Source organism: Vanessa cardui, chromosome 13 (genome assembly GCF_905220365.1).
Source record: "Vanessa cardui chromosome 13, ilVanCard2.1, whole genome shotgun sequence".
Lineage (NCBI taxonomy): Eukaryota > Metazoa > Arthropoda > Insecta > Lepidoptera > Nymphalidae > Vanessa > Vanessa cardui.
This window is the reverse complement of record NC_061135.1, coordinates 11,138,243-11,162,382: the sequence shown is the minus strand read 5'-3', so window position 1 is coordinate 11,162,382 and position 24,140 is coordinate 11,138,243. Positions and strand designations below refer to the sequence as shown.

The 24,140-nt window shown below is 32.6% G+C and overlaps 4 protein-coding genes across 5 annotated transcripts; 1 reads left to right on the top strand and 3 right to left on the bottom strand.

The window, feature by feature from the left end:
- The first annotated feature begins 585 nt into the window (after positions 1-585).
- LOC124534598 lies at positions 586-3,827 on the top strand. Its single transcript, XM_047110522.1, has 4 exons — positions 586-743; positions 837-1,212; positions 1,580-1,792; positions 2,387-3,827. Exons 1-4 carry the CDS (start codon positions 717-719, stop codon positions 3,700-3,702), a joined length of 1,932 nt encoding a protein of 643 aa, XP_046966478.1. The 5' UTR covers positions 586-716; the 3' UTR covers positions 3,703-3,827.
- On the bottom strand, positions 3,770-7,418 carry LOC124534599 (mitochondrial import inner membrane translocase subunit TIM50-C-like). Of its 2 annotated transcripts, none has more exons than XM_047110524.1 (8): positions 7,206-7,418; positions 6,790-6,970; positions 6,247-6,418; positions 5,778-5,911; positions 5,218-5,443; positions 4,982-5,105; positions 4,666-4,857; positions 3,770-4,197 (listed from the first exon to the last, which is right to left on the bottom strand). In XM_047110524.1, exons 1-7 carry the CDS (start codon positions 7,339-7,341, stop codon positions 4,673-4,675), a joined length of 1,158 nt encoding a protein of 385 aa, XP_046966480.1. In that variant the 5' UTR covers positions 7,342-7,418; the 3' UTR covers positions 3,770-4,197; positions 4,666-4,672. The 2 variants fall into 2 exon arrangements, with proteins under 2 accessions (XP_046966480.1, XP_046966481.1); XM_047110525.1 differs by having other exon boundaries at positions 6,790-6,967.
- Positions 7,419-7,840: 422 nt separating this feature from the next.
- LOC124534665 (sorbitol dehydrogenase-like) lies at positions 7,841-12,105 on the bottom strand. The gene is made up of 8 exons (XM_047110641.1): positions 11,957-12,105; positions 11,169-11,202; positions 10,739-10,872; positions 10,061-10,251; positions 9,399-9,583; positions 8,688-8,866; positions 8,219-8,340; positions 7,841-8,136 (listed from the first exon to the last, which is right to left on the bottom strand). The coding sequence occupies exons 1-8, from the start codon at positions 12,005-12,007 to the stop codon at positions 7,992-7,994; spliced, it is 1,041 nt and encodes a 346-aa protein (XP_046966597.1). The 5' UTR covers positions 12,008-12,105; the 3' UTR covers positions 7,841-7,991.
- Positions 12,106-16,207: 4,102 nt separating this feature from the next.
- LOC124534730 (sorbitol dehydrogenase-like) lies at positions 16,208-24,022 on the bottom strand. Its single transcript, XM_047110719.1, has 8 exons — positions 23,867-24,022; positions 22,895-22,928; positions 22,176-22,309; positions 18,717-18,907; positions 18,180-18,364; positions 17,695-17,873; positions 17,024-17,145; positions 16,208-16,665 (listed from the first exon to the last, which is right to left on the bottom strand). The coding sequence occupies exons 1-8, from the start codon at positions 23,918-23,920 to the stop codon at positions 16,482-16,484; spliced, it is 1,083 nt and encodes a 360-aa protein (XP_046966675.1). The 5' UTR covers positions 23,921-24,022; the 3' UTR covers positions 16,208-16,481.
- Between the last annotated feature and the right edge of the window lie 118 nt (positions 24,023-24,140).

Genomic DNA, 24,140 nt, shown 5'->3' with positions numbered 1-24,140 from the left:
ATACATTTATTACAAGTTAATTTCTTAAGGTAGTTCTTCAGAAATCACTCAATTTTTATTTCATCTTCATCGCTTCTTCATCAAAGTCATAAGTGAAGCGGAAGGTAATAACAACTACGATGTTACATGACTTTAGGTTTAGATCAAAAGTCTGTCAGAAATACATCAATTTAGTTTAAATATTAAAAAATCACAGCAGATTGAATTCAATACTACCATAAAACAAATGTATTTTTAAAATTATTTTGACCACGTAGAAATAAAATATTTTAACGGTTTAATCTCCTGTGGCTTTATATTTTGCCAATTTCCAATATCGCATATTCGCTCGATTCATAAATTAGAGACCTAATATTCATTAGCAATAAAAGGGGTCTACATTTAGTTAAATTTGAATTTTCTTTTCTGATATATTTATAATGTGTACTTTATCATCTTTATTAGATATTTTCAGTGGGACAAAGTCTGTAATGGCTCCACAGGGTGGTTCAATGCTCGTAACTCACACAGTACAAATCAATGAATGTACGGCTGTATGATGCATTACTCTCGACTATGAAGAGAAATGAACAATAAAATACTATTACGTCAATGTCAGAAGCACATGTTTAATCTACGGATGCAATGTCACTTTAAAAGTAAAGATTTGTAAACAAAACAACCCATTTATAATCGGATTAGCAATTGAGATCATAAGAGCAGAAAAATAATTAAACATGGCTGCAAAAATCAAAGTATCAAAGGTATACTATAATTTTTATTTGCTTTATAGAATAATGTAAAATGTCTGTTTAAAATATATGTCAACACGTGTAAATCATTTTCTTTTATTCAAGCGCAAAAAGCAAGTGGTTGAATTCACCGCTGATAACATTGATAATACAGCTCCAGTGAAAAAGATTTTGGACGAGTTACAGCAAAAGAATACTCAGGCCTATATGTTTTATTGTTACAATCTAAAACAGAGACACACTACTCAGAAGACCTTGCAAAATTACCACTTTGTTGTTCCTGGTTACCCATTAAACAGTTTTGATGACGATTGGGATGGAGACCTCAATGTCGATTATTTTGAAGCATTCCCTTATAAAAGCCTTCCTCCTAAAATTATAACGAAAGTAAAGAATATAGAGAAAACTGATCCAGTAACAGATCTTATGAAAAATAAAGTTCAATGGCAGAGAGGATGTCGTAATCTTAAATTAACAGCAAGTAAGTTAAATGCATTCTTCAAGAATTTATCTTTTTTACTTTGGTACTATTTAAAAAAAATATACAAGGAAACTCCTTGCTAGCGCATTTATGCATTATATTTATTTTCTTGATATATTTTTTCCATTTAGTGGTTTGTTTTAAAAAGGTTGTTGTTCATATGTGAATGTAAAACTAAATTAATTGGAACAAAGCAAAAGTATGTTACAAGATTACATTAATTTCATTCATACTACATGGTATGGTAGTGTAACTAAATAATGAAATTTGATAATTTAATAAAATTTATGTTATGTGCCAAATACAAAATTATATAATACATATAAATAATTTTTGTCCATGATACATTTTAAATAAAATATTTAAGCTTTCAGTAACATGATGCAAAAGTATGAGAGTCTGAATGAAGAAGTTGTGCAATGTCCAAAGCACATTGTTGAAATGGCAGCTCACTTGGACAGTGATCCAGACCCATATTTTAATAGTTCTTATAATTGGTATTACGCTGGAAATGGGAACTTGCAAATTGTCTCCATTGATTGGGTAGATTATTTGCTCCACAGTGAACTCACTTCAGTTTGTAAGTATAAAATAGAATATACAGAGTGACTTAATGATGGGTGCAAAGCTTTAAGCTAGTATAAGGAGAAGCTATTATCTCCTTTTTTTATTAATTAATGTGAAATCAACTCAATAGAATTTTGTTTTGATAGATTTCACACACTTAAAATGACTGTATTTTTTTTTTCTAATGACATACATGCTTGATAATTGCTTTCCGAAGATTGCTTGTACATTAATTTAGTAAAATAAAATCAAACTTTGACTATTTTTTTTATATTAAGCTAGCTATTAAAAAAAAAGTGCAGATTTTGGGGTATTTTTAAAAAAATCTTCAAATCTTGCTAGAAAAAAAATAGGCAAACTTTGACTATGACAACCTTGGCCTAAATAGTTTTGAATTGCTTATACTAGCTTCACCTTAAAGCTTTGCACCCATCTTTAAGTCACCTTCTCTATATTTAAATACACATCAATACAAAATTCAAAAAATAAAATCACATTAAGTCATTAAATCTTTAGCACTTTAGAATTTAAAACTATGTTTTAATAATTTAAAAAATCAATTTTAAACTTTTAGATGGTAAATACTAATAACAGTAATTGTTTTCAGATTTATCAGATTTTAACAAAAATGAGCTGCTTATTAAACCTGATCATATTGCTTCTTTTGATTGTGGGGAAGATAACTTCATATTTGAAACTATTTGTTCACAAAATATTGTTGCACTCAGAACTAAGTATAAGATCATCATACTAAAAATAATTTCGGAGGATTTTCAAATAAGACTAGAACAAGTAAAATGTTCTGTCTCAGATATACCATATTGCAGCATTACTTTTGATAATCATCATAAGAACATACTATATGTTACAACATTGGATAATAGTTTGAAAATTATCAATCTGGACCGATTCAAAGCAAGAAGTGTGAATTTAAAATGTAAAAGTACATCTTTAATTGATAATTGGAATACTGTAATAGGGTCTGGTAGAGGTTTCTATACACATGCAAGAAGAAATTCAATTGCGATTTACGACAAACGATCTAATGATGATATCTATGTGTGGAAAGATGTAAGAAGTATAACAGATGAGATTGCGTGTAATGATATTTGTTTAGCAAGACATTTTGAAGGTACAACCTCATTGTATTTTGCTACAGATCATCATCTTTTCTTAATGGACCTTAGATTCTATCAATCTTCTAAACCAAAAGTTGTGCAAAGATGGACCCATGGTATGGAGAGTGTACCAACATATTTGTCTTATTGTAACTTCGAAATGAATAAAGATATTATATGTCTTGGTAGTCAGTGGTGTGAGGATATGTGTTTAATACCTAATTATAATGATAGATTAATTAAGGAAACTTATTCTGGAGGTGTTACTGTACCTTTTCGCCCCCCTAGTATATTAAACACCCTTAATAATGCTAAACAAAAAATGTTATGCCTTGATTTCTATAATCCTATAGATGCTAGGCTATGTACTGCTATCACTGGTGTACTGATAATGGAACAAGGTGAAAAATATGACATTCTTATGCAGAACTCTTTGGGAGACATATCTTGTCACACATTATTTCCAGAACATATGGAATTATTTATTGATGATGATAGTGCTCAAAGTTTGCACAGCTGGAGTGAGCCCTTTAAGCTAGAGAATAAAGAATTCGAAGTTTCCTCTATCGAAAATATTGCAAATGTATGGAAACAATTGAAAGTGTCTGATGTGTTAGAAATGGACGGTCTAGTCATAACAAAAAAGAAATTCAGTGAAGAGGATATAAAAGATGTATTTGACAATGAAGAAATTGACAGTGGTCTTCAAGAGGCCTGGGTAAAAGGACCAAATGAAACTGTTGTTGACGAGTCCTCTATGGCTCTAAAATTATATTTTTCGGAGGATGAAGAAACCATTTCCTAAATGTGTTATAATAACTTTCAAAAGCTTATTTATGGTTGGTTACTTTAATATTAAATGATAGTCAGTGTAATTTTTATACTCATGTATTTATTGTATTTACAAAATAAAACAATAACTTTAATTAACAAGTCTATAATTCCTACCTAAAAACTAAGCCAGTAATATTAGCAAGTAGTAATCGGTTTCACATCAACAGACATTCACGCACTTACATAATTATACAAGCAATGGTATATTCTCTAAGTACAGAAATTATATTCATTTGGCATTGTCTTATTAGTAGTTAAAGGAAAAGAAAATAGCATTATTTATAGAATATAACAGGAGTTTTAAACCATAGTTATAATTTTTATGATAAATAGTAAATTCAAATGCAGAGAAACGCAGGGAGAGATCCAAAAAATGTAATAACATAATAATAATGTAGTGATTTATACATGAAGCTGCAGGATGACTTGAATATTTTTACTACTCAGGATTCGTCTGTTTCAAAAACTGTAAAGAAAAATAATTTAAATTTTTTATTTATCATACATACACAAAATACTCAAGTTATAAGAATCCATGCAGTTTCCACGATTTCAGCACATTCATAGTATAGTACGACACAACTTAGACGTCGCATCGGCAAAATTCGTAAAACCGATCACATCCGAATTAAGTACGGTATCCCAAATTATCAATATTTATTTCTCATGCGAATATGATCTTTGCACAAACATAATAACTTGTAATATCACATGACCTAATATATTCGTCAATTTGACGCGTCGATTTACATGCATTTGCTTTCTTTGACGCGTGAATCTATAGCGACGAATAGCGTCGAATCGCGCGATAGTGAGCTATTTCTATTGGTTGTGTAAATCGACAGTAATCGGTTTTATTTTCAATCCATTGCATTTTCCGATGCTACATCTAATTTGTGTCGTACTATACGTGTATGCACATGACGTCACTAACCGAAGAGCTAGCGGCGCGTGAAGGGACGCAGCCAGGAGCCGGTGAGTGGGGTGTCGGAGCGGTCTCGCTCGCGTTCGGCCATCTGCTCCATAAGCCGGCGCTGGTTGTCTCGGAAGGCGGCTATGGGGTCTTCGAACTGGCTGTAGTAGCGCAGGACTTCACGCACGTCCGCCACATTCGACATTGCGATCGCTGAGGAGCAAAATTATATGCATTATGATTTATAAAATGAATTGTGTATAAAACATGAGCGCTATAAAAATTAATTTAGTTAAGCATAATAATTTTAGCATTACTATTAAAATGGGATAATTACTTTGTAATAGATTTGCTAAATCTAGCAACGCAGTGTCATCATCGGCACCTTTCCATTTATTTAAGATAAGAGCATTATCTGGTTGGAATTTCGTAGCCTGTTTGTTCCAATCCACCACTATCACCTGTGTTAAAAAACATTTTTGTCAATTACAAAGTATCTTAAAAATATATATATTTATAATGCCCGATCATAAGTCATTAAGATCATATTTTACTCAAAAAAAAAAGATATACCTTAGACAAATCTCTGTTAAGACCTTCAAGATTTTTCACATGAACACCATCTATGAAATGTGTGGAATCCCTGAAGAGTCTGTATGAAATCATTTTATTCTCCGGATCAAGCTTGTCTAATACCGGCCAGATCATGAAAACATTCTCTGATGTGAAAATAACAACTTCATAGTCAGAATTAGCAACAGTTTGCAAAAATTGGTCTACACCTGGGCGCTTTTTGAATCTGTAACAATATTTTATATATAAATACATTTAATCAAAGGACATCATTTTTAGTATGCAAGCTAAGCCCATTTAAAGGCCCCTCTTCTCATTTCGTAAGCTGATATGTAGTAACATAAATGGTTGTAATATCTTAATATGTAATCCATTAAACATATACATAATAGCTCTACAATGTCAACAGATTATGTAAGCCAAACAAATCTGTCAGTCTCGGTGAGATAATAGATATAAGGAATACGTCAAAAATTTATAATACCAAAACTATATTTCGAATTATACAACTAAATGTGTAGCTAAACATAAATATAACAAAAATGTATTCAATATCATACCTCCATCCTGTTTGATAGGACCAATCAGGATGAACAAGCACATCAGTGAACTCCAGCACAAGTGTGTAAGTGGGTTGGTAAGGAGCTGGCAATGGATCTGGCAGGAGCTTCTCACGAGAGGGCTCTTTTATCATCTAAAATATGTTTTATATAAAAAAATAATTAAGCTTGCTGATAAATATTTGTACATTCCTTTAGAATTTATTATTCAATTTTATTGTTTTAAGATCAAGGCTGAATTAGCCCTGCCCAAGCACAGATAGATTTTTGGGTTTAATGCTGTTCAATTTCAACAATTACTTCTAATTCAGATGTTCAACAAAGCATGATACTAAATTGAGTGTTACATGCATCCTAGCTTTAGATATAGCTAGTGATAGCTAAAATTATATATTTTAATGAAGAATCCAACATACCAAGGCAGAAACATTATCATAAATATAAACAAAGCTCACGGCCAACTAGATACCTTTTCATAAAATGTAAGTTCTTTCCATGTACGACGTAGGTATTGCAATGGCAATGGCAATGGTGAGAATTCATCCTCAATTGGCTTGCCTTCGTCGTCTCGTCGTGGTGCTCCCATTTCAATAACCATACATCCACCCATTACTGTCATTGCTCCACCGAACACTGCAAAACTGTATGTAACATTGTCTTTAATTAATGTTGCCTGTTCAATTATAAAAAAATGAAATGTTAAAACTTCAACTTTTATTTATTATTTTTGTCCAATGGGTTTGCAAGTACAGCTAAGCTCACTTAATTTTTTATAGGCTTTATTCATGTCAACATTTAATTCAACACTAAACAGGGTAGGAACATGTTAAACATCAGAAACATAAATACAGTTTGTGCACATAAAACACTGATTAAAAGCATGTTAAATAATGTACAAGTATTTTTGCTTAGCAGTAAATAATAGTAACAATAGGCTATTAGTTGACCATTGTAATTTACCATTAAAAAAAAAATAATTACATTTATTTTTAATAATAAATAGTTAAATTACCCAATTTTCATCCTTCTCCAACTTTTTTCATTCTCTTGGTTTTTTTCTTTTTGTTCTTGTTCAAATTTTTCCTGTTCTTTTTTAACCTCTTGCTCATCTGTAGCGCTCATTGGCGATTGTGGAAAAAAACGACCAAGTATGTCTACTTTCTCAGTTTCCTTAACATCTTTTTTCTTATCTACTATAAAGATAATTCAATTAATTAAAATTCTAGACATTTTCATTGAATACTAATATTTATTAAACGTAATAAAGTACTGTATTAGAGTATATAAAATATATAAAATTTAAAAATAGAATAACAGCAAAAGCAGACGCAGAAGCAGCATAAATTTTAATACTTTTACATTCCACCAATTCAATACTTAATTAAGTACATCTGGTAATAAGAAGAAAATTATGAAAATTAAACTAACCTATATTATCAGAAAAATATCTTGTGGAATTCGCTGACAGAAGCCACGCATTTTGCCTTAATAACTTGGAAGTTTGAAATTTCACAGTTTTACAACAGGCAGCCTGCGTCAGGAAAAACACTTTTCTGAGAGCCATGATTTGTTTTATATTTTAAAAATCCGCAATTCAAGAATTCACATCATTGAAACAAAACAACTGTCAATGTCATCTGTCAATTCATAATCAACTTTTTTAGTATATTTATTTTCCGTTGAGAAAGGCAAAGATGTTAATTTCAATTCATTGCGTGTTTTTTGGACTACTAATTCAACAAATGCCAATGTTTTGTCTGAAAATTGAACGTTTCTGTCGGAAACTTCTCAGCACTACTCACTAGTTCGAAATAGGAAGGTTGGAAGTATTAAGTATGTTTAATGTTTACGACGGTATTTTATGGTAAGGCAATACTGCACTATGCACTTAAAATTTACCTCCCAAGGTACCAAGCCTGTCTGCTGGTACATCCGTCGGTGGATAAATAATAAGGATCGACAAACTGATTGAAATTATTATTTTTATTTATTTAAGAACATTAATTATATACATACACATTTTTATACTAGCAATTAAACATATTTAAAATTCAAATAGTTTTGAATAACCATAAGAATTTAACAAGTTATACACACTATTTTTCTTTGTCCAACAAATATTATTATTAGACTTTATATATTTGTTACATTCTTTTTCTATAGAAATGATTGAAACATAGTTGCGGCTACTGGCGCACATGAGTCAGAATATTGTCACGTGTGTATAATAATTTTCATAGCTTCACCAGTTTTTGCGTATTCCATTGCTTCTTTTGATTTCTCTAGAGGGAAATGATGTGTTATAAAGGACTTGAGATCTATCGCGCCGCTTGACACAGCAGCCAACGCTAGCGGATACCTGTTATAAAACACAGTGATTATGTTCTCTATGTCATTATTATTTACTATTATAATTTATTAACAAAAACATTATCACTCACGAGTTGAGCAGACGGTATGCGCCGCGCACGTCTACCTCACGTAGCAGCGCTGCCGTCAGCGGCACACGTACCGTCGCCTCGCCGATGCCCACTACCAACACCGTACCGCCCGTGCGCGTTACCTGCGTATTAAATATTGGCCTATTTTTGTTAAGAAATATAAATTAATGTATAAATTTGTAATGCAATTCGCATGCGACGCTAGTTCAAATATATCTCCTGTTTAATTTTAGTAGCACACATTCGCTATTGACGCAATACTATTTTGAAGCATCAAGATAATTCGTAATTATCTCCACCTAATCTCAATTACATATTTGGCTGATAACGTCTTCAACATTTTAATATAAAAATTGCATACAATTCACTAAACACAGCTACTCGGTTAAATAGATACAGTACAATAAATACAAAAAACTCTACTTGAATAAATGTGAGATACTTTTTTTGCTAAGTAACTTCTCAGTACCGTCAAAGCGATTCTTTGTGCTGATTCGAACCCGCATGCATCAATAGTTATATCAGGAGTCGTGTTCAAGACGTTTGTAATTCTTTCGATTATCTCCTGGTCACTTTCGTCTGGTGACACGAGCAAAGTATGATCTGCGGCTAACTTTTTTGCGGTTTCAAGGCGTGATTCGACAACATCTGTGAAATTAATTATTTTATTAGGCAACTTAACACTTTAATTTTTTAACAACAATTATAGTATATGGAGTCGAGATGGCCCAGTGGTTTGAACGCGTGCATCTTAACTGTTGATTGCGGGATTCAAACCCAGGCAAGCTCCGCTGTTTCATGTGCTTAATTTGTCTTTATAATTCATCTCGTGCTCAGCGGTGAAGGAAAACATCGTGAGGAAACCGGCATGTGACAAATTTCATAGAAATTCTGCCACATGTGTATTCCACTAACCCGTATTGGAACAGCGTGGTGGAACATGTTCCAAACCTTCTCCTCAAAGGGAGAGGAGGCCTTTAGCCCAGCAGTGGGAATTTACAGGCTGTTGTTGTATAGTTTATAAAAAAATACATACACAGATAACAATAGATTGATGCATTAGATGAGTGCAGCAAGTGCTTGACAATATGTCTTAGTGTGCATGAGACGCAACAGACAACAACCAAATGTCTGGTACTGGTTACTAGCACTGAATATTGAACATAGTGAAACTTATTACCAGTTATGAGTATTTTAGCGGCGCCCATTGCCCTTGCGGTCATCGCACACAGCACGCCAATTGGCCCCGCCCCTAGCACCAGCAGCGTGCAACCAAGTCGTACACCTGCGCGTGTACATGCATGGATGGCGATTGCAAGTGGTTGCACCGCAGCCCCCTCTTCCATGCTCACATTATTGGGAATTCTAAAAAATATATAATTAAAATAATAACCTTTGAGGGATGTCGCTAGGTCTATTCTCCAATGTAAATTGAAATAATTTAGAAGTTCTGCCTGTACAGTTATAATTTAAAAATACTTTATGGTAGCTCATTGATAAATATTATTTAATATGACGCCATTGGGCACGGGGTAAAGCAGTGACGTTTACGCGGGTGAAATCGCACGTTACATAATGTACCATTATGGGTATAATTACGGAAAACTAACAACCGTACTGAGACATCAATTAACTTTAATGCCGATTAATTATTGTTACTTTAATTAAAACAATAACAACCCCATTCATACTCCTAATTTTAACGAAGCTCGAATAAACGTCTCAAAATATACCTAACTAGAGGTGAATTAGTTTATTATTGTTTTAAATTAACGACTCTGAGTACGGCTGTAAGAGTCATTGTTATTGATGATGATATTTACTAAATATAACTGAGCGTACTTGTGACAAAAATCAGCAACGTGCTTGTAGTATCTGCAGAGGTTTCCCATAGCACCGGTAGTTGAACAGTATCGCGGTTGATCACATAGATTGTATCGGCCTTTCTTGCAGTATTCGCAGCTGCGGCAGGGCTGCGTCGGCTCTATTGCTACCCGATCACCTACATCGATGTTCGTTACTCGGCTTCCAACCTACAAAGAATTACTTATTTCTAAACATAGGGAATGGTTTATTGACTAAAAATAAATACATATATATAAAAAGCAAAAAATAAAACTGATTATATGTACGATGAAATAAATTGCTCAGATTCGTCTTTATTTTATTGTGACTTGTGTCGTTACCTGTATAAATCATATAATCTACTTAAAATTAAATAATATTTCATCATTTACTTGAGCATATCGTATCGTAATGGAATTAATATTAAAGTTAAACACAAAATTGCTTCACATATATACTTAATGTACATATACAGTATTACACAAATCATTAAAAAGTAGCAAAATGGTCTTTGTCTAAATCTCATTATCCTTGATTACTTTTATAATATTTGACTGTACGCTAGAAGGCTATGTAGTAAGTATATATGCCGAATATGTCAATACAGTAATTAGGTTTATAGTGAATAAATAGATAAGGAAGATAGTGACAATAAAAGGTTTAAATTTAATATACCTTTATAACAACACCTGCACCTTCGTGGCCCAAGACTATGGGATCGCAGAGCACTTCAAGTCCACATTTTCCAGTTGAATAAAACTTAAGGTCTGAACCACAAATCCCAACGCAGTCGATCTTTATTAAAACCTCTAGACAAAAGTAAAGAGTTTGAGAGATGTCAATTAATTATTTTTAACAGAAACAGCTATTCTTTTTTTTTATATTAGCTATGTATAATAACAATATTTATTAGTATAGTAATTAGCTTATTTTTAATGTATGTATGTGTAATGTCCATAGTCGTTAGTTTTATTTTAAAATTAACAGATAATTTACAACATAAACAGATTTAGCATTATATAAATCAATTTTGTATATTATTATTTTACTATTATGTATTTATGTCGAAGTTCAAAGTTCATCATAAGTTCATTTAATATCTTACCATTATCACAAATGTCCGGCATTGGCCATTTTTCCTGCAAAAATGACAGTTCGTAAATGTATTATTCGTAGATTTTAAGACATTTTCAAATTCATCAACTAATTATGGCAATGTAAAAGAAAAATTACAAAAATGCGGCACGAGTTTTACTCTGCAAAGAAACAAACTAAGAAGGAAAAATCCCATCCAGTATCAAACGAAATAATCAACGACCGTCTTCAGGCATTAATACTTCATGATTAAATAAAGAAATACACGTCATGTGTATAGTCTATTACAACCACAAGAAGATAAAAGCCAAATAAATTTTTGGTTTCCATTTCATTGCTTGAATAATCTCTGATATTCAGTACGGATTTACGAAAAAATGGCGTTTTTGAAGCCGATGTAACTATTATCGGAACTTTGAAAGCAAAATTAAAGTGGATATAATTAGTTAAATGGAAAAGTGTTGTATTATAAATGTACATATTTTAATCAAGAACTGTAAGTAGTAAACAATATAGCAGGGCTATTAGAAAGTCGCATGGAATACGTTAATCTAAGGATTGTTTATTTTTATTCCTTCTTCGATCAAAATAGACTATACATATTATGTACACGAGTCCTTAAAAACAAAACACTCCTTTTTGAGGCGTGCTGTATTATATTATATTTTTTTCTATGACTGAACTTTTTTTTAAAACTAAATAGCAACAAGGTTTCCATTTAATTTATTATTTAAGAAAACCGTTTCATGAAATCTATTCCGTATATTCAACCTTTTATCTGAATAATAAAAACCTTACATATCTTAAATCCTTAGGTCCATATAAAACAGCGGCATAGTTTTCTGTCATTTTGCACACGTCACTCGCGATAGTAAAAATATATTAAAATAAAATAGAACAGAGTTGTAAGACACAATTTAAATACGTATAATCATATGTTTAATTAAAATTGTTTATGTTATTAATACAAAAACGTACTATCTTTATTTGAAACACTTATACATAAATATCGCGGCTTCGCATGGGCAATATGTACATATTTTATATAGATATTGAATAACTTTATTTATTTTACAATTAAATTAATTCGCTTTGAGTCATCTAACAGACTATTTACTTTTGAACTACATTACATTAGTTGAAATAATAATCTACACTTCCTCTATAATTATTATATTTAGCCTATGACCTTTATAAAACTATAAACTAAAATAATATAGAAGATTAATATTAATTATTTCACTCTTAGTTGCGTATCTCGAGTGATGAATTTTAACTGAAAAAGGAGGAGGGACCAACGAAATCTACATTTTTATATCTTTATAATATCAAAGACAATCACTCATAGTTATAAACAAATTTATGTTTTATATTACGGCCTTCATTATCGGTAATCATCATCATCATCATCAGCCCGTACCCGCCCACTGCTGGACATAGGCCTCTCCAAGTGCACGCCACTGTGGTCTTTCTCCGGCTACTCGCATCCAGCTCCTGCCTGCCGCTTTGCGTAAATCGTAACTCCACCGTGCCTGAGGACGTCCTACACTACGTTTGCCGAGACGCAGTCTCCACTCTAGAACGCGTTTTCCCCAACGGTTGTCGGTTCTGCGGCAAATATGACAAGCCCACTGCCACTTCAGCTTACTAATCCGGTGGGCTATGTCGATGACTTTGGTTCTTTGACGTATCACCTCATTTCTGATGCGATCCCTCAGAGAAACACCGAGCATAGCCCTTTCCATAGCACGCTGAGCGAATTTAAGCTGGTGGACCATTCTTGTCGTAAGTGTCCACGTTTCAGCTCCGTACGTCATGACGGGTAGGACGCACTGATTGAAGACTTTCGTCTTAAGGCACTGTGGGATCGACGATGTTAATATTCGGCGTAACTTCCCAAACACTGCCCTACCCAGCTGAATTCTATTCACCTCGTCCTCAAGGTTGTTTCTACCTAATCGTAAAGTCTGCCCGAGGTAGACATATTTTTGAACAACTTCGAGAACGGTACCGTGTATCGTTGTCGGTTCCGGTAGAACATGTTCATTGAACATGACCTTGGTTTTATCCAAGTTCATCCGTAGGCCAATACGTATAGAAGAATCAGCCAGCTCGTTCAGCATTTGTTGTAGGTCCTGCAATGTTTCTGCCACGATGACGATGCCGTCTGCGAATCTCAAATGAGAGATGTATTCGCCATTGATGTTGATGCCACGTCCTTTCCAGTTCAGCGTCTTGAACATATCCTCCATTGCATTAGTGAACAATTTGGGGGAAAAAACGTCTCCGTGTCTCACTCCTCGATGCAATGGTATGGGATTTGTTTGCTGATTCTGTACTCGGACGGACATGGTGGCAGCTTCGTAGAGACATCTCATCACTTGGATGTATCGCCAATCAACTTGGCAACGCTGCCAGGACTTACTTATTCGTTTAACAAAACTTTAAAAAGAAATAAAAGTAATAGAAATTAAAAAGTCAAGTCTATTTATCATGAGTTTTTTTAATAACTTCAGCGTTTTAAATAATAAAACAATATATTTATTTTATACGTAATTTGTATTGATAACATATTTGCTACCTATATTCCACAAAAAAAAATTTATTATTAATAACCTAAGTTCAGATCATTGTGGACAACAAGCCTTATTTAATTTTCATTTTAAAAAAATAAGTACTTCTGAAAAGATAATGTTTGTTCCTTTGAACGCAAGTCGTATTGAGAAGTTTAGTAATATTATGGCTAATCACATATATTTTAGTGATAATCCCAATGTATTATATAACAATCTATTTTAATTAATTAGAAACAGTTTTAAATCAATATTCACTTCTAAAACAGTTTATACAAAAAACTTTTTAAAATTCAATGATTGGGCGACTATTGGAATTCATAAAAGGAGGCAATACAATTATAGTGCCACTTTTGCCAATTATGTAAGTAACTATCCTAAATTATTTAAAAAAGCGTGCTTTTTGGCAAAATCATTAACTATAAAAAATAAAATTAAGAATGCACATAACTAGATAAAAATGACTTGGAAAATTATTAATTGTGAAACTGGTAGTTGGCAGTTGCAACTCCGAATTGAGCCTGAATTATAATAGTAAAGTAGTAAATTTTGCTAAAGTTTTTGAAAAATGTTTTGCTGACATACCAGATTGGACAACTAAGTTACTTATTTCTTCTCCAGATGTTGCCGAGTTATTGATGAAAGAAAATGTAAGAGCTTATAAATCTAACTTTAATTTTACCCTTGTAAACCCCAATGACATAATACGCGCCTTTAAGTTACTAGACATCAAGAAAACAGCTGATTTATGGGGTATTTCTCTAAAGGTGATAAATTCGATTATTGATGTTATTGCACCTTTTCTTGCTTTAATATTTAATAGTTGTGTCCAATGTGGTATATTTCCTGACCTGATGAAACATAGTAAAGTTATTCCAATATTTAAATCTGGCAGTTCTTTAGACCCCAATAACTATAGGCCAATTTCAATTCTACCTACCCTGAGCAAAATATTTGAGAAAATAATTCTAAATCAATTATTAGAACACTTTAACAAACATAATCTGCTTCATAGTAAACAATTTGGATTCACGAGGGGTCGCTCGACAATAGACGTTGATATCGAGCTTATTAAGAATATCTTTGAAGCCTGGGAAGAGTCACGGGAAGCCTTAGGGTGTGACTTATCCAAAGCCTTTGATTGTGTTCAACATGAGACTCTGGTCAGGGAACTTTATCACTATGGAATTAGAGAATGTGCGCTCGACCTTCTGACTTTTTATTTCACAATAGAATTCAGAGGGTTGACGTTAAAAGGAAAAGGTTTTCTGGGGTCTCAGTTGGTATGGGGGTCCCTCAGGGATCAATTCTTGGACCTTTTCTGTTTCTTACATATATGACTTGCCCTTTCTTGTTGGGAACAAACATGATATAGTATTGTTTGCTCATGATACCTCCTTAGTTTTTAAAATTAATAGAAAACAGGTACAGTACGACGTAAAGAATGCTATAGCTTATATAGTACATTAGTTTAGCATAAACAATCTTAGGCTAAATAATAATGAAACAAAAATTAGTACACCAAATGTATATAATATAAAAGCCGATGTACTCATTAACGGGGAATTGATGGATCCAATTGATTCTGCTGAGTTTCTTGGCCTTACTGTTGATGCCAAGTTGCAATGGGGCCCCCATATTAACGGATTGGCGAGTAGACTGAGTTCTGCGACATTCGCGGTCAAAAAAATTAGATTATGTACCGACGTTGATACGGCTCGCTTAGTTACTTTCACAGTATAATGTCATACGGTATTGTGCTATGGGGCAACGCAGCCGCTATCCATACTATATTTGTGCTACAGAAGAGGGCTATTCGCGCAATCTATAACCTAGGGAGCTAAAGAATCGTTAAGGAATAAATTAAAAAAAATCAAGATATTGACTGTTGCTTCTCAATATATATTCTGCAATGTTATGTATGTATGAAAAAATATTAATGATTTCATGAGAAAATGTGATACTCATAGCATTGGCACAAGGAACAAACACAAACTTGTTACTACATAGAGTCAGTAACTCCTTTGTGGGGCAATGTATACGTTTTTACAACGGGATCGCAGAAAGCGTTCAAAATGCCTCTGTTGCCAAATTAAAAGAAAAATATTAAGGAACGCTTGTGTGCAAAAGGCTACTATACAATTAATGAGTTTATGATCGATAGCACACCTTGGGAATGAAACGATCGCCTCCTGGCTATTTGATCTCATATTAAATTGTTTATATAATATATGAGACAAACAAAAAAAAAACCCGCTGAGTTTCTGTCGCCGGTTCTTCTCAGGTCAGCGTATTTTCTTTTCCGAACCGGTGGTAGTGTTTCAATTGACCATCAATAAGAAAGTTTAATGCTTCTATATTGAATAAAGTTATTTGAGTTTGAGTTTGAATTATTATAACTAAATTTTTTCAGCATTGTATAGTTTCGCAATTCCATCGACATGTGATATAAAGTATGTATAAAAAAATATCCTCCTGAATTTTGAAATTTATTCACTATCAGTGTATCTTTAGATTTCCGTATCTTAGTTAGCGTGTATATCTAATAAAATCAAGAAAACATTTATTTAATGTTTTTATTCTATAAACGACATATATTTTTACATGTTATTTATTTCGATTTTGATTGTAAATAAAAATAATTTAATTGCACGTAACAAAAAAAGTTTTTTTTTTATAAAATACAATAGAATTGTTCGTATATAAATTATGTACAAATTTGTTGGCGGCTCTGGCGGTAATCAGCTGTATCAGTTGTTGAAGGCGGTAGTGTTGTTGGCGTCTCGAGGCTGAACGTGTATCATGACCTTAATGCCAAGTCCGCGGCGCGCTACCTCGTATGCTTCTAGCGTATCCTCCATACTGAAGTGATGAGTTACGAGCGGCTTCACATCCACTTGCCCACTTGCCACCATCGACAACGCTATGGGGTACCTGTTACCAAAAAATAATTAGAAAACAATTGTAGAAGTATAGAAATAGGGATGAAGATAAATAAACTTTCAAAGTTTAATTTTGAATTTTGATCTTGAATTAACATGCCACCATTGGTCGAGATATAAAATAATCACATCGTTTAGGTTACAGGTTCGCGATAAAATGCTGTTTAAAATGTCAGTCAAGTTGCTCTCAGAACTTTGAAAGGAAAATTAAAAGTGATATAATTAGATAATTGGACCAGTATTGTAATATAAACAAATAATCATCCAGATCTGGAATAGTGCATACTATAGCATAGTTATCCGAATGCAATATATAAATAAACTGTAAGTATTATGGTAAAATAACGTACTCGTTGACATATCGGAAAATGCCTCTGATGTCAACCTCCCGTGCGACAGCGCCGGCCAGAGGTAACGTGAGCTCAGGACTGCCCATGCCCACAAGCACGGCCACGCCACCGGATTTAGTTGCCTGTTCAATGTAGAGAATATTTTTTAAACAATGTTATAACAAACATTATCCTAATGGACCTCTTTTTTTAGACCTTTTTATTTAAGAACAAAAAGCCAGATTGGTGATTATCATCCATGTTTGCTCAAAATAAAATGTATTACCGGTTGGTAGATTTGTGTATATTATTGATACATCAATTTTAGATTCTTTTGAAAAAAGCGACAAACCATTTAGTCGCTGAACTTGAACCATCTTGTCAGTTATTAAATAATTAAAAAAAAATGTTGGTAATATTCCATTCACGGCTAAAAATTACAAAACAAGGTCTCACATGTATATATCTCCTCTAGAGTATGATACACATTTCTGTTGTTTACACAAAATTATCTGTCTCCTATCGCGTATACTAAAATCATAAAAAATATTATAATCTCTATGGTGATTACTGTTATTTTATTAGCTCACGAGTGCCATAGTAATATTTCGTAATAACAAAATTTAAGAATTGATAATATATTTGCTTTGTTTACTCGTACTTAATTTCATAGTGTTCCACAAAAGTCGTACCAGTAAAGCCAACCGCACTGTAGACTGAGCTCCACTCGCGTCGATGGAGATGTCAGGATGCGTCCCGAGCAATTCGTGAACCTTCCTAACTATGTCTGCTTCGTTGGAGTCTTTGTTTACCAGAAGAGTATAGTCAGCACCTAGCTTCTTCGCCATATCCAATCGTGACTGCAGAAGATCTAAATTTACCAATGTTTACTTTAAAACAATAAATGGACACAATATTATTAAAATAAAAGCAAAAATGTGTTTAGTTTGATGATAAGTTCTTGGCATTTGTTAAGATAAAAAAAATATCAGTGATATTAACGTTGCCGTGAAATTAACATTAAATTAATAATACCTAGCAATCTATTTCTACAAACAAATAACGGATGATGCAACTTAGACAAAAGTTACATTCAGAAACGAATTAATATAAAATTACGACTACACACTAAAAACCTGTCTACTTAAAACAAGGCATTCAAATTTATTTAAGTAACCTGTTATAATGATCTTGCTGGCGCCCATAGCGCGCGCAGATAGTAACGTGACAAGGCCTATAGGACCCCCGCCGAGAATCAGCACGGAGTTTCCGGCTGTCACTCCACCACGCCTGCATGCATGGATGCCCACCGAGAGCGGTTCCAGCAGCGCACCTTCCTCCATTGAAACGTGGTCTGGGAGTCTGAAGCAAAGCGCGGTCGAGATAAATATAATTTTCTAGATGATAAATGTGAAGAAACCTGCATATGACAAATTTCATAGAAATTCTGCCACATGTGTATTCCACCAACCCAGCGTGGTGGAATATATTCCAAACCTTCTCCTCAAAGGGAGAGGAGGCCTTTAGCCCAGCCGTGGGAGTTTACAGGCTGTTGTTGTTGTTGTACTGATAAAGAGCCTGGGTGTTCAGAATATAAGTTAAAGCTAAAATTCATGTGAGAGAAGGTAAATGATGCCCTCGATGTTACTGGGAAGTTAATAATTATTGAGAACAAAGTGAGAGAAATAAAACAAACCCTTAACATAGCACTCACTTGTAGCAGAAGTCAGCTGCATGTTTGTAATAACGAGCGAGATTTCCGTGTACGGGCGGAGTGGCGCAGAACTGAATGTCGGGGCACAGGTGGTAGCGTCCCGTCTTGCAGAACTCGCAGTAACGACACGGCACACCAGGCTCGATGGCTACGCGATCGCCAACTTTCAGATTCTTCACTTTGGCACCCAGCTGATCAATAATATTTAATCTCTTATACTTATTAAAAAAAACATTCAAATTCAAGAATATCTCAATTTATGGAACCAGTCTAAGTCAACGAACAATGCAACAAATAATAATCTTATATGATGTTAAAACATTATAATTTGTAAAGAAATTATAGTTCAGATAAATGTAGTTGTGATATCAATCAAAGTAGTTAAAGGTTAAAATTACAATGATGATAAATTATGATAACATATAAATGTGCGTTCAATTAGAATAATATTGTGTAACTCTTATCTAAGGAAGGACTTAATGACCATACCCTCTACTAAATCGTGACATTTTATAATGAAAATAAATACTACAATTCTTATCTCAACTAGCATCATAACATGTTTATTTATTTCGTATTCAGTTTCAGATTGGCAACATTTTCCGGGAGCGTAAAGTTCGTATATATTTAAAATTTGCATGTTCCTAGCAATTATTAATAAAGTAATCCTTTCAGATTGATATGCCTCGTCGATCTTGTGGTTTATATATATTCTCGTTTGAATTGTATCTCGTTGCGGTTTAAAATGCTACAGAACCCGAGCTCCTGATTTTAATCCTAAGGTTGAGCCAATAAAAAGTTGTTGTGGTCTGTACATTACATCTTTTAAGTAACAGCCTTGAGGCCGCTCCAGGAAAACGCAAAATCATACACGGCTAAAACAAGTCCAGAGAATTGTTTATACCCCTGTTCCGCGGAAAACACGTAAAACAGTTCTTATGCTTGAATTTTACATTTCGGTCGTGTCGTATTTGGAGTTCCGTCGGATTACGGGGGCGAGGGAATACAGACTACTCTTTTATTCTCGCACACACGTGAGAATTGTAATATCCATCTGACTATTACATGGCATCTGGCCAATAAATTTGCCGCGTCATTATCGTCATCTATAATGAATTAATATGACAATACACTATTCCTATCTCATTAAGTAAAGCAAATTAATTGATAATCATGGACGATATGAGGTCACTCACGTAATGATTAGTGATGTGATATGATGAGTTTATCTAGATTTTAAGAAGGCATATCTAAATCTGCATCTACATCGTCGAAAAATTTAGAAATATTCTTAAGACTAAAAATTATCTGTTGAATGCAATGTTTTGATATTTTCTGTGACTTATAAGATATTGTTTTTTTATTACAGAAGACATTAAAGACTGTAAGAGTTGTTTAGTTAAGACCTGCAAACATTTTATAAATCGATGTTCGGGACTAATTCTAGTTTTCCTTATTATAAAGATTTATTTGCATACTGATTAAGGATACTCTAATTCCTTTTTTAATACAGAATTATTACAACAATTTATAGTATATTTATCTATAGGAAATATGTTTATAATGAATAAACAAGTTAAAATATTATTTTACTTTCTCTAATGTAATCTTTGGAAAATTTCAGTTACATATCTAATCTAATAAAGAGTTATCTTATTAATAAATAAATAATACGATAAAGAAATACCCGTTTACGTATTTAATATTTTAATTGGTACTATAACACTGACACCGCAATATAGATAATGATATGGTTTTTGAACTAGTTATGGTAGCGCTTTTGGTAGTCGTTTGTTTTGTAATAAATATTGTATCCTATCATCTCACGTATATAAATGTATCAAATTAAAATTTTTATTTCAGTATGGTTGGAGGACTTACAAATGGTTTACTTGATGGTAAGTAGTCACCACCACCCATAGACCAAATATGCCCAAGGCGTATTATATCCTTCATAGGCCTACTTTAATCACCCTTTAAACCGAAACACAAAAATTCTAAGTACTGCTGTCTCATGGTAGAACTTTTAATGACTAGGTACTGGTGGTATAAAATCGTTATTAGTATATTGAGAAATTCTTAACTTGCAGTTATATTTGGGTCCGATCGTACCCTGAGCAAACTAGAATTTTTTACCTAAACGTTCGGAATGCGGGTGTTATTTACGTATTTACATATGTAATTCATTATCTTAAGCCAAAATGAAAAAAAAATAATTGGTTAATCTGTCTTAAGATATACTTAACAAATTTTATTTCGAATATTAATGCAAATTCTTGTTTTAAATTATATTTTCAGTCCTGCAAGACTACGAAGACACAGAAACTAATAAATATCACAATAGTCTGGGGTTAAAATAATGATTTTGAAATAAATTAGCTAATTATTACTGAATTTAAAATAATGGAATTTAGACCAAATTGAAACATTTGTCATTTGTTTCTACAAAGCATTTTTTTATACCAGAAATAAATAAAAATAAACGGGAACTATAAACCAAAATCGCTGAATGTACCTACATAACGAATGTGATTCTTAATATTAGAATTTTTCGGCTAATTAATTTTAATCGAACGACGTTAAAAAAAAATTAATGTATAGCATAGAACGTTATTATTTTTATTTAAAAAAAATGTAAAACGCACTATTACTACCGTTTGAAATTCTTCGGCATATATTATGTACAGACACACCTCCAAATTCGGCCTTGACTGATTTGAATGTCAAGTTTTTGTGTGTGTGTCGACTGCCGGTATCGAAACAGCGCGGTTCTTACGTAAGTGACTCGATATTACGTACAAGATTATTTAACGTATTTTGATTTTAAATGTATATTATAATTAAGTCGCTTTTACTTGAAGCGTATACGATTTGATTATGTTAATTTTAATGCGTATGTCTTGGTAATAAACACTGGTAGTACTTATATTATTATCACATTAAGCTTTTCGATTATATATTAATTACTATTTATTACTTTATTTACTACCTCATGATATATAGAAAGGTAATCCCTTAGACAATTATTACCTATTGTATTAATTGGACATATTAGTATAGTGGTAGATGCCTAGACTAGTTTACCTCTGATTTTATCGCCGAAAATATCTACTGTATAAGTACGTCATATTGCTGCATTAAATTAAAGTAAATGTCAACTAATAACATTTTATCGGCAAGCAGTTTTGTATTTTAGTTTCTATTTATTTTACACAAGAATATAAAAATCACGTTCAACGCGTTAATCAAGACTAAAAAACATTAAAGAAAAAAATTAAAACGTGTACAACTGCGAAGCCTAGCTTCTTTTTATATATTAAAACGCATTACATCTCAAAGATAAAATAATAACGAATAAATTATATCAAAAAGTTAATGGTTATTTTTTATTATAGTTATTCTTTATGCGTAATAATTTATAAGTATGTAGGCAAAAAATAGTATCAAGTTTCTATGTACCTTGGCAACGACTCCAGAGGCCTCGTGTCCCATAATCATGGGCTCTTTGAGCACAAAATGTCCGCAAGATCCAGTCTGCCAGTAGTGGACATCTGATCCGCAGATACCCACACAATCCATACGCAGAAGTACCTCTGGAATTTGAAAAACATTATTAAAATAATTAAATCGCTTTCGGCGTATTTTCCAAATATGCGGTATATAGTGTGACAATTTCTTCACAAAATTCTGAAGTTTGAAATTCTGCTATAATTATCACTACATATTATAAAAGAAAGTCCCCGGCCGCGTCGGTCTGTCTGCATGTTCGTGATAAACTCCAAAACTACTGAACGGATTTTTATGCGGTTTTCACTAAAAGACAAAGGAATTTATAAGGAAGGTTTAGGTATAATTTATTAAGATTTTTGTGTAAATAAGTTGAAACAGATCGACGACTGTTAAAAAGGCAACAAAAAAATAGAAATATAAGGTAAAAATGTTTAAAAAAGATTAGGTACCCCCCGCGCGTAGCCGGGACGGGCCGCTAGTTTCATATATAATTCGCACTATTTTTTAAACAAAATATTAACAGAAGGAACAGTTTGTTTTACACAATGGATTTATTTACTATTAAATACAGCTTGCTTTTTGCTGTTAGTTTTGTTAGTATAATGATAATTTTAATTTTACATTGTTTACTTGTACATAAAGTAAAGAAATATTAACTTGTTACATACCATCATCAGCTATTTGCGGAATCGGCGTTTGTTCCTAGAAAAGAAAAAATAGTAAAGTAGTATATTTTTGTTTATATTTTTAGTATTGCTAGTGTTCTATTAAATTTGCTGAATATAATTTAAATTTAAAATCGCTACTCATTTCACAACCCATTAACCTGCAGTTGTGCAGCATGGTGAAAGGAGGTCCTAGCTCGTAAGAGGAGACCTATGCATAACTGAAGGGCATTTTCGGGCATTTACATTACTAATGGAACCATATACCGACAGTACACTTTGTGTTTTTTAGTTATCTAATTTTAATGAATATCTCTTTTATTAGAACTTACACATCAATTTAATAATAAATGATTTAAAGTGGAGTGTTCCGTTGTATATCTAGGAATTATAAGTCATTCGAAGGTTATGTATCACTATATTTGATTCTACACCAACATTGCAGCTCTTATGAATATGTAAAGTTTATTAAAAAATATATATATCGTTATCATAAACTTGGTTGATAACCTCATCAAGCTCACATATTACTTAATATTTAATTATTATGTTTTAACTCTCGATAAGAATGATGTCATGAAAAATCAATTATTATTACAAGAAAAAAGTAATGACTGACTGTAAATTATTTTTGTGTAAAAGTTAAAGTAATACACGACACAATATGTTTTTATTTATCGTAATGTCGCTAAACATTTTAAAATAAGAATAAAGATTATATCACTCTAATAATATATTATGACTTTTTATCGCACTTGGTTTTTTTATTAACATATTTAAATTTTGCACTAATTTTATTTATTTATCAGTTGATTCAGTTCCGTCACTCTGTTCAGGTGAAAGTATTTCTATTGGAAAAGGTATTTTAAACACCTATAATTTATATTTATATCGCAACTGTTTTATTTTTTTTATATCTGCTAAGTCGAATCATTTACAATGTTAAAACTAAATATTATTTCCAATACAACTTACCAGTCGTAAATCTTTTGTTTTGTGTAAAACAGCGGTGAGGTTATCCTGTGCCATGGTTACGCGTGCGCTCTAAGCGATTGTCACTGTATCACTGAGCCCGTAGCCACTGCTATGCTCAGTGCTGAGTGAGTTTATTTTTGTCTACTAACTTATTCCTATGTCACTTTAGTAATCAGTCTAATCACTTTAATCGGTAGTATGCACAAAACTGCCGTTCTACACATGAGACCCAATTCACTTGTACAATTGAATTTTTCATAGAATAAAATTATTT